General features: G+C 43.0%; 1 protein-coding gene across 1 annotated transcript; it reads left to right on the plus strand.

Moving 5' to 3' along the window:
* Nucleotides 1-747: 747 nt before the first annotated feature.
* On the plus strand, nucleotides 748-11362 carry LOC111628341. The gene is made up of 5 exons (XM_023372114.1): nucleotides 748-871; nucleotides 6920-7049; nucleotides 9037-9183; nucleotides 9955-9995; nucleotides 10121-11362. Exons 1-5 carry the CDS (start codon nucleotides 798-800, stop codon nucleotides 10149-10151), a joined length of 423 nt encoding a protein of 140 aa, XP_023227882.1. The 5' UTR covers nucleotides 748-797; the 3' UTR covers nucleotides 10152-11362.
* Nucleotides 11363-11767: the final 405 nt, after the last annotated feature.

An 11767-nucleotide genomic window follows, 5' to 3' on the forward strand; every position in this document is an offset into this window, starting at 1 on the left:
GCGAATACGGCATGCAAATATTCGGGCTTGCAACCTAGAATAAAATACAGGTTGCCGTTCTCCAACGATTTAAGTTATCTGGTGCGAACCATTCTACGTGCAACGCAACCACACTCTTCGCTGCTCATTATTTTAACATTGTTATAATACAGCATCTACGCATATTTTTCCGTCCTGTGGGCACTAAGAGGAATTCTTATAGCAAGCCCATTATGTGTGCGGCCAGACCCACAATGGGGAAGGACCACCCCCGAAAATTTCCGGGATTTTTTGACCCGTCCGGATTCGATCCCGGGTCCCCAGAGCGGTAGGCTGCCACATCGACCGTCAGATTTTATTTTTAATCGACGGCACGGAAGAGGGCCGAATCCCCGGTTAGACGTACAAAAATTCCATGGGAAAAAATATTCGGTTACGAAAAAACGCGTAAAATAGACGGGCGGTCGAGGTCCGAAATAACGGTAGGTCGACGGGTGGAAACGTTTGCAAACGAACGAGCGGATGGGAAGACCAGCCCGCTACTTCATAAAGGGAGAAAGGGCGCAAGTCCAATTTCGCGGAAAAGTTCTTTAACGGAAATTCCGGAACGGAGGATGCGACCGTCGACTACGGAAATGGACCGCGGTAGACGAGATCTCCAGAGGAATTGCGCAGTAAACGGGGGTCGGTCGAACGGCCAATTGTTTCCTCTCCGTTAAGCGGATCGACGCGGCGATCGATAAAACTCCTATCGACGCAGTCTTCTCCCGGAAGCCACGTAACGTCCGGTCCCGCCCCCGGCGGAGGGGAGAGACGCCATGCGAGGCCGACTGCTTCACTCGCCTCCGGTGGACCTGCGACGCTCTCGTCGCCCGCCCCTGGGACGCATCGGGTAAGTGGGCCCCCGCCTTTCCCTCGGGAAAGTCGGCTTTTTACCTTCCCTTCCGCCGGTAGACTCCGTCCGCGCGCCGCGGCCAATGGACGCCGACGGCTGCCGAATTCCGCCCGGGCCCTCCCACCGCCACCGCGCCTATGCCATACTCGGCCCGGCCGCCGAGACGGACGAGTGGTCCTCGGCCCGCTCGGGATAGGAGCGGGCCCGACCTCCTTTCGGCGCCGGAGAAGTAAGTTGACTTCCGAGGCCTTCCGCCCTCCGTTTCTCCCCATCCCGACTCGGACCACCGACTCCCCCGGAAATTTAAGTCCTATCCTTTTTTGCCGGGAAAAGGAGGGCCGTCGTCGTGAAAATGACGGAAAGGCGAAAGAACGAACGTTTTACTTCCGCCCACGTTTTCGGCCAAAGAGAGAGTCGTTTTAGATGGAAAGGCATTTAATTAAACGGGCAGAAAAATGGTTAATTACGAATTTAATTCCAGATTTATATACGGAAATAGAAAAATAGATGCGGTACCCACGGGAGGGCAAAAGACGCCTCTTTTTTTCTCGTACTTCCGCCCGGCAAATATCCCCACCGTCCGTCCGTTTTCCGCTATTTTTCGTCTTCTTTCTGCCTGGCGCGTACTGGCGTGCGGAAATTACCCTACGACGGAAAGGCGCCGGTCAAAACTGTAAATCGATGGAAGTCCGAAAGTGCCGCTTACGAGCTTAAAACAAATAAAAGGCAGAAAAGCCACGAATTGCGTAAGAAAAATATTCGGGAACGTCCGCTGTTCGATATGGGAGTTACCGTTAGACCGTCCCCCCATGTTTCGTGCGTTAATATTTAAATCGGATAGTGATATGGCGTGTAAACGAAATATATTAAGATATTTGCGTTCCTTGCCCTACTTTATATAATTGTAATTGTAAATAAACAGCGGTGACGTGTCAGGGATGGTGCGCGACCCCGCCGAATTGACCAAGATTAAAAGATTACTGTATTTGTATAGGTACTGTACGAATGCGTAGCGCTCGGCGTTCAGTCTACTTTTCTCCTTACCGCAACGTGGCTCTTTCGAATTGGTTAATAAAGAATCGAAGACCGAAATGTCACACGTGTCTCGTGAAAGTTCTTGATAATCGATCACTTTCCAAAATCTTCATGTTTCGGCTGTTTTACTGTATTGTACCACTCGTCCATACCTAACCGTAAATTCATTTAGAAATTAATCTTATTTTTGTTTTAAAATTATGATAAAAATTACCATACGGATAATGATATTTAGTAATAAAAAGTGTATAATCGCGTGGAGACAAATGCCTACGAATTGATTAAACTAAATAACTATTTAAATATAAAAACCTACAACGTAAACAAAATTATAGAATGTCGAAATGTTAGTCGAAATATTAAATAATAGGTTACTACCAACGAGGTAGAATATACTACAACACGGTGTCTGTGACCTTAGATACTTCGCTCTTGGTGACAACGACTGGTACTATCGGCCGCCATTTTACTTTAAGTCAAAACATCGAAGTCTACACCGGGTGATGGGCAGAATTATTACTTTAGAATCTATTTTTCTCATCTAAATCTAGTTTGTTTTGTTTGCTCTTATTTTAGGTAATTAGATAAGTGATATAAATCTAGATTGTTTCATCTCGAATTTTGCTATTTTCTAAATTTTATTTAATTATGATAAAGAAGAAAAAGAATACTGTCCGAAAAAATCAACAACGTACCGAGTATGGTACAGACCAGACTTATCTGGTACGCTATAAGTAAACGATATTGAGAGTTAAGAACTACATTTACTACTTTAAACTCTGGTAAGTGTAGTACTCAACTCTTAATATTGTTTATTTATAGTGTACCAGATCAATCTGATCTGTACCATACTCGGTACGTTGTTGACTTTTTTCGGACAGTATTCTTTTTCTTTTGCAGAATATAAGTAGTGTTCTTGTGTTATAGTTTGTGAGAATATTTATAATGAAAAACTACATTTTGATCTTTCTCGTGTTATAAACCACATTGAGGAAGTTAAAATCCTTCTAAGAGGTATTCGGGAGCTAATAATTGTGAGAAATCGAAGAAGTGTTTCGTTTGCCCATGAAAAATACATCAAGCAAACATGCCAGTAAGTGAAAGAGTGATATATAGAAACTGCACCATTAGGATGTGAACAAATTGCGTATTGTATGCATCATTCTAGAAAACAAAAGTATGTTAACACGAACCAACCTTTTGTTCGATACGTTGTAGACAACATCCCTACACACTGAAGACGAAGAGGGATTGGGAAATTACCAATCCGAAATGCACTGGTAAACAGGCGAAATAAAGTGAACTGTTTTAATCTCGATCTCTGTTACTTGCGAATAGAGGATTTGATCCCGGGATCCCGAAAATCGGGATCCCGGGATCCCGACCACTTTTCAGTCCCAAAATTTTCGGGATTAAGTTTTCCTAATCCCGAGATTTTCGGGATTGACATCATTTTAAATAAGTTGCAAAATAGACTGCATGAAGCGAAACGTTCAGTGCCAGTGCTTTTAACAGAATTGCTTGCNTTTGATTTCTGTAAGATTTTCTTATTTTTTATTAACCCTCAATACCGAAATAATCCCGGGATCCCGGGATTGACTAAGTATAATCCCGAAATCCCGGGATTAGAAATAAGGACCGGGATCGAATTCCCTACTTGCGAATAATCAAGAAAGACGTGATAGTCTCACTATTGGGAGAAGAAACCTTTACTTATAACTTTTTATATTTTTAATTATTATTATCGAATGGCAAAAAACTGATGAATTTCTAAAAAAAAGAAAAAATTGTAAATGTTAATAACGAATAACATCTTTATTAAGTCCGACCTCTCTCGAGATATGACACATGACACCCCTCTATCTCCCCATCTCTTTAGCCTTTAACCACTAAAATTTAATTGCATCAATGCTCCTTATACATAAGCTATCATGCCAAAATTCGTTTCTTATAGACCACAACACACACATATACACGGAATATTTTTTGACTTTTTTGGGTTCAAGTCTAAAGCGTGGAAATTTACATAAACCTTTGAGGGTCAAATTTAACTTCTTTCCATTATTATGTATGCATAACAGCCGGGAAAGTAAAATTAAAATTGCTTAGAAATGCATTTAACTTATCTCTACAGAAATATTTTGCCTTGTTTAGAAACGTTTAAATAAAGGGTTAAAAAAGAAATGTCTTGTTATTTACTTTCAAAGTTTAAAAAAAAACTAAGTAGGGTCATTTTGACTCGCATCATCTCAATTAAGGCTTAAAACTCTTTCCTTTTTTTGCACACTTTTACACGAGGTAGAATATTCTAGTTCGTTGCCTTTATACAATGCAAACGGCACGCTTCCTTGACTAAAAGGAAAATGGCGAACGTCTATTCAATCTTCTTCAAACACGGCGTCGCTACTCTATGTAGTATATTCTAGCTCGTTGTTATCACCAGTAGAATTGCCACAATATAATTTTCTGTAAATTTTTATTTGGAATGTTCGTCAAACGGTTGTGCCTCAGTCAATTATACTGCGCAGTACAACTACACGTAAAAGATTTTTTGATCGAAAAACGTTGGAGGAAAGACACATAAATATAATAAAATTATAACTGTTTTTATTTAAAACTAAGCATCGAGCGCCGTGACGTGGCCAAAGGTTTAAAAGAATCCGAATATTCTTATAGTAGTAATCTTTTTTCGCGTACCCCCAATTAGGAATCGCTGTATTAGCGTATAAAGGTTTTTTATCTGTGTCCACCGCCATAATTCGAACGCTGATTTTTACCAGGAGGCCAAACGATCTTTCTATCGGACTTCCGCTTTCCGCCGCTTTGTATTCCGTCGGCTTCCACGGCCAGAGTGACGTCGTCCGTCTCCGCACGCGAGTACTTGTCACCGAGTTAGTAGGGAAGGAGTTACAGGACCTTCCGATTTTTCCTTCTCGGATTTACGCGGCATAACTCGCCCGGCCCCACTTCGGGCGGAGAGAATCGGCAGTGTTCGTCTACTCCGCCACAATTAGGGAAAGATCCTTTACCTCCGCGGAAGGCCTCCGTTTCCTTACCCGGAAAGAATGCCGCTCCTCCCTGTTCGTAAGACCGCGGTATAATCGAGACCAAAACGTACATAAGAATAACAAAATATATCCACTTATCGACATCACTACTTGGATAATTTAAACACTGTAATAAAACACCCCCCACACACAAAATTCTTTACGCAGCTCATCGAGGTTAACAAAATCTTGCAATTTTACTATACGGGGAGGGTGCAAAAGTAGGTTTACAGTCGAGAACTGAGAAATACAAATGTATGGTGTTATTAATAATAACAATAATAACCTTTTAGTAGATTCGTATTTCTTATTTGTGATTTAATTTGTACATAAAAATAAATGTTTTTTCTTCCAATTTTCTCCCTGTATGTTTTTTTTTTCACAATAACAACTGTATACCTACTTTTGCACCCCTCCTGTATATCGACAGCATTTTCAAAGCTAGAATACTCTAGTTGTAATTACGATATTCTGGGCGTTTTAAAACGAAATCTTTTGACGTGCATGGATGCGCGAGGAACAAAAGGAATAAATCGTCTTAGGGAGAGACTCCACTTGCGTAAAAACCCTCCCTAGCCGTAAATACTTTTAATCACGTGCCATATTTGCGTTTGCGCTTGGATTGAGGCAGAGGACCGGCTCCACTAGAGAAGTTTTTTCCGGCAACGGTACAATCGACGGTACAGTTGTATATATCGATATAAGGACAATAACTATATTCTACGATTTTTTCTGTACTATTAGTTACAAATATAGTAAAAACAATACGTTAACTTTTATTATCAAATTATGCTGCACTATAGTAAAATATTATGCTTATTCATTATATACGGAATTTAAATTGAAGGATTTTTCTACGATTGTTCTACGTTCTAGACATCCATTCTTTTAATCGGGATGCCCTTGTAACAGATTGGTGGATACTTTCGAATGTTTTCGGTAATCTTTCAACGCCTATTCTAGGTTCGAGCTTCTATGTACCGTACGAGAGAACGTACGGTACATAAAAGCTCGTTTCTCGCCAATTTCTCACCACGTCGTGACGACGTAGATTCCACCAACTTTCGATTGGTCGACGTATTCGACCAATCGAAAGTCGAACGCTACTCGACTCGGTGTACGCCCTGCTCCGGCGTAAAATATCACGGTCACGTGACTAAAAATAATTATGGCGAGGGTTTTTACGCTAGCGGAGTCTCGGCCTTAGGCAAAAGAGAAACGTATGCCGTAAAATGTACGAAACAAACGTAAGCTTTACGGAAACCTTAGTGACGGGTGGTACCGATGTGAACGGTGCACGTAAAACATCCTAGTCTAACATTTCTTACCGAATTTCGAAATCACCATCTTGCGTACTGTACTGTACTTCCGACCAAAAACGCAATCCCGACTAAAGATCGGCCGAGTTTCCGGAAAGGGACGGGGCTACGAAAATTCGTGGTGGTGGTGTATTGTACGTAAACACCTTTCAGACTATTCCGGAGTAGGTACATTTCTGGCACGAAAAAACAAAGGTAATTGTCAGCTTAATGCACAAATTAACAAACATACTCTGACAGGAGTTCTATTTTCAATTTTTTATTAAAATTAAACATTAAAAACTACACGCACGAATTCGTAACTTTTGAAAACATTCATTTAAATAATTACGACGGATAAAACGTAAGGCGATAATTATATTACGTATTAAATGCGCCGGACCGACAGCAAAATTGTAAGAGACGTATCCGTGGGAAAACTGGTAAATGACCCGGAGCGTGACGTTACACTAGTAGTAAAAATTGCCACTTTCCGGCGGGGACCGGGCGGAGGGACTTTAAAAGATCGGCCGAGAGAAAGACGATTTATTTTAAGGAAAAAGCGCGATTTTTTAAATTCCGGCTATCGGGAGGAGGCCCGCCACCCGCGACCCCGGCGGGTCCGTCTTCCTTCCCCAACGTCCTAATCTTCCCGTTCTTCGCAGCCTTTGGCCGGAGCCGGAAGAGGAGAGTAGCCGGACGGATCCGCCCGCCCTCTTTCCCGAGACGGAGGGGCCCCACCCTCGGCCCTACCTTCCCACCGCCGAAGTGGACCTGCGACCCGCCCCCCGACAGGTAAGCCCGGTAAAATACGGGACGTCGGCCGGACCGCCATTATCGCCCGAGGAAAATTTTCCGAACGGAGCGCGAGACTTCTCGGCCTCCTTCCACGTGGCCAAACGGCGGGCGCACGCGAAGGAGACGTTTCCGAAAAGCCGGCGACCGGGCGAGTTTTAATAAGTACGGTGCCGCTCGATATTTCGGACATAGTTACTTCCGGGAGGCAGTTGCCCTTAGAAACAATAGAAACGGACCCGTTCGAATAAGCTTAAAACGGCCGTGCGCCCCTTTAGAATTGAAAAAAAAACATAGATAAATTTTGGGGGATGTATCTGGCCAAGGGTCGCGTATACAGGTATGGTTTCTTTGGCTTTTTTGCTCCTACGGCTCCGATAAGATCTCAACCGTCTCGATCGGAATTCGAATTGAGCCTTTGTGTTTATACAGTAATTATTTATTGGTTTCGACTGCCGTTCCATTTTTATCATTATAGTAAATGATATGGCGTGCGCCGGTGCGTGATATAATTTATTGTAAGGCAAGTGCGCCGTGGTTACGCATTATAGTCTAAATGATAATATTGATTAACTATCCGAGCCCTATCGCTATCGAGAACTCGAAGACAGACGAACGTTAAATTTGGGAAGACGGCCGTTACAATTACTAAATTACAAGCATCTAAAAGGTAAAAGACATTTTACAAACCGTGCGGATGACACTTTTTAAAAGGGAAGCGATCCGTACATTCGGTTACGCGAAATGTAAAGAATTTTAATTTTCTGCCGCCTAAAATCTACGTCACGATACACAAGCACCACATTATAAGCCAATACATTTATATAAAATTTTAAACAATTTTAGTATATACGTACAGTACTTAATCTATAGCTATATAGGCGTTAACCTTACAGAAATTATTTTAAAACCATTCCACAAACTCAAGGTCAGTATATGTTAAAACGGGTTGTAAACCAATTAAATAATATCGATCACCACCTACTTGGCCAGATATTCCCGTTGTTTGTGCGGGTGTTTTCTAATCGTATACATTACGGACCGAGGTTTAATCACTCGGTTATTCTCTTATCTCAAATATAACGGACCGATTCTTTTCGCATCTTTTTGTCCCCTTGTCTCAGAAAATATTCATTTACACGGTACCTTATTTACATTTTAACAATTACTCGGACTGTTGCCAGCTAGATTACAATTGTACACCGGTATTGTCTTTTATCCTCACATTATCTTTAATCTTAACAATTTCTAAATGCTAAATACAATTTGTTTTATTGGATTGGGTTCCTTTGTTTAATACTTTAAACGAATCTTTTACGATTTCACAGTTATAGTTTATACGATGTTTAGCCACAGCCGAATTATGTAAATTATATTTTATGGCATTAACGCGTTCCTTAAATCTTAATATTGTTTAGTTTCTCCCGCAAAAAAATGGTTACGGCTGCGAGAAAACCTGCCCGAAATGCATACCGCGGTTACCAATAAACATTTAACGTCTGTCGATAGCGCAAGAGCTATTTATGGTGCTCGGATAATTAATTAATAATGGCGGGACAAGAAGCGTAATATTAATCGATAACGTGGATGTTGCTAATTTCAGGTTTTTTTTTTTTTTTCTGTTTACCCGCTTATTTTACGCTTGGAGCGCAATGAAAAATGAGTGGCAACTTTCCAGCATTGTTGCAATTGCCAAGCGAATTTTTGTGGAATTTACCGACGGAAGTAGCGGGTACCACCGTAATTGTGCCTCGTGCGACGTTAGCGGCTTTTCCAATTTCCAGATAAATGCGCGATTAAGCGGCCGAGACCGGCATTATCGAAAAACGGAGAGAAGCGGAAAACCTCCGAAATCGGCGCCTCGGGGTTGCTTCCGGTCTCCGAATTTCTTCTTCCGCCGGACACCCCGTCCACTTTCCCGACTTTACGGGGCGAGGCGTCCGGTGGGAGAGGGGAAATTGTGCACCGAACGGTTTTTGGATTTCAGGAGGCGTGGAAAGAGGTGGTGGAAGATCCGGTCGTGGCCTACGACGTTCTGGAAGATCTTCTGGACCGAGTGCTGGATTCCGACACCCTGACTCGAGTGGCGCTGGAAGCTTGGACCGAAGCTCGATCTGGAAGATTTCCCTCTCGGGTGGGTTCTTCTTCCGCTCTTTTCGGGCAGCGGAACGAGGGAAATTTTCGTTTCGCTGTCGGGTCTATTTCGTGTTACCACGACTTCGCGGCTCGGGAAACGCTTTTCCGTCGACTTTCGCTTCGGGTCCGCCGGAACCGATAATCCGGAAGTCGCCGGGTTTCCGGGCGACGAGGAGTGGGTTTTAGTCTTCCGAAGGACGTCGGGCGGCGCTCTCCTTTTTAACCCGTCTTAACAATTAGCCTACTTTTTACTCGGTTTTTATAAAATGCGGGCACGGGATTTTTATTTTCATCGATTTACACCCACAAAGCTCCGTTCTTCGTGTCACAGGTTAACAAACCTCTTTCTAGGGTCCGAGACCCTTTCGGAAAGGCGTAGGCGGACGATACGGGGGAATAGCCAACGGTCGTCGACGTAGACGAAGTAAGTTATTGAAATTATTCGCGTTGTCCGCCTTGCGCCGACGAATATTTGGCTATTTTAGCGGCCTTCTTCGCGCCGTTCCCTTAACGTAACGTTTCCCGTCGCGGAGGAAAAGTGCCATTTCCTCCGTCTACAAAAAGTACCTGGATAACACTTATAGTCGCGGGGATGCATACTTCGTATTCCGGGCGCGGCCGAATTTAGAGCATAAAATAAAAATAAAAAACCAAACGTCACCGACCGGGATTTCTTTTTTCGTCTTTCCGGTTTTTCGGCGGAAACCATTCGGACGATTTCCGCTTTTCGGCTGAAGGAAAATAACGATTTTCTCTTTTTTTTTGGCAGAGTTCGGGACGGAGGACGGAAGAACCCGGCTTCTTCGTACGGTAAGACCGCCTTTCCGCCCTCCCGAACCCTCGGGGCGGCAGAAGTGGCGGACACTTTTCCCCGCACGAGACTCCGGACTCCCCCGCCGAAAATCCCGGTGACCGTCGGCCGTTTCTCTTTTCAGGTGTCCCGTCCACGGACCCAGGTTCCTGTGAAGGCTTCTAGCGGGAACATTCCCTACCGCTAACCGCGACGGAAATAAAACCGGTTGGATTAAAATCGACGGACGGTTTATCGAGTGGCGGCGGCGATCTCCGTCCAAAGTCATCTTAAAAATAACATAGAAATGGAAGGACTGTTTTTCCGTCGGCGATCGGACGAACGCCATATTTCGCGGCGCGCGTCACTCGTCGGTTTCATTTCGAACTAGCGTAGGTAGACGGGGGCCCGGTAGACGGCCACGCGAAACTTTATTTCGTACGAAAGTATTTAAAAAGAAAAAAGTAGAAGTGGGCGACGCGAGGTACGTAACTGGGCTTTCTTTTTCTCATTTCCGTCTTTATAAAATTGGGCGAAGCGTCCCCAATTCCAAACTTACCTCAGGTCCCTAAACGAGAAATAGTAATACGGTGAAACTTCCGTTAACGGATACACCCGAATCGCGGATACCTCTAATGATCTGGCAGTTTTACAATCCCCGGGCCCTTCAAATAGGACATTTATTATATTTTCCTGTAAATCACGGACGCCGTCGTCCATGTCCAACCCTAAGTCCCGCCTTCAATATTCCCTAAGAACTAATTACCTACGAAATATTTTTAAACTAAAAGAATCGGTTCAAATACTCTTTCGGGGGACGAATTTCGACCGCGGGTGTCGAATAAAAACGCCGAAAATGGGAATGGGGAGGAGGGCGGGTTGTAAAAAGCCGAACAATACTCTTTATCTGTTGGAAAACACTAATCCGGTTAAGTTGTCAATCGTCACATATCATCATACATATTATTAAACGTGCCGTATTGTTGGAATTAAGCTTACGGTACCGAGAAACCGTAAAGTTTTCCCGCATTATTCATTCATCCGACAAGAACAGCAGTAACGAAAAGAAACTTAAAGCGGTTACGACGACAGCGCCTATGGTAATGAAAGTTCAAAGGTGGTGTTTACGAAGGAGATTTGCGGGCCACTTTAAAGGGAGAGAAGATATTCGGTATTCTGGCATTTACGATCTTAACTGCTTTGAGGTGGCTCGGGTGTAATCTTTTTATAAATCTATGAAATAAAGTAAAGATGTTGGAAAAATTACAGTACTCGTCAACTACAAAGCGGACAAATCCCTACAAGGAATTTTATTAATCGCTTAGATCGTAAATGATATTATAAATGCGAGAATATCGAACACCTTTCCCACTCCCGGAAGTGGCTAGCAAATCGCCTCGGTAACTCGACATTCGAACTCTGCCTAAACCCACCTTCGTCCACCCTTTCGATCGTAACAAGTTTCGTTTTTCTTCGTCGTTTTTGCCGAATTAATAATTAATCGACGTACAAATACTGTATTTACGTTTCGTCGTGATTATTACGTGACATTCGAACTGCCACGTCCGATCCGTTTGCTATTTAGAATTTAATTAAAATGATATTTTTACAGCCGAAAAGATAATATACTGTATATATATCCGTAATTGAATTATATATGCTACGTATACCGTCTCCGATAGAACAATATGTACCGATATCGGAGACATCGATATTAAAAACTTTTTTGTGATACGTAGGTAAACACGACCCGCTGTTAAATACTTTAATATTTCTCTCACTGCCGTCGTCG

The sequence above is a fragment of the Centruroides sculpturatus genome, unplaced genomic scaffold (assembly GCF_000671375.1).
Source record: "Centruroides sculpturatus isolate CEXI.00-Female unplaced genomic scaffold, Cexi_2.0 scaffold489, whole genome shotgun sequence".
Classification (NCBI taxonomy): domain Eukaryota; kingdom Metazoa; phylum Arthropoda; class Arachnida; order Scorpiones; family Buthidae; genus Centruroides; species Centruroides sculpturatus.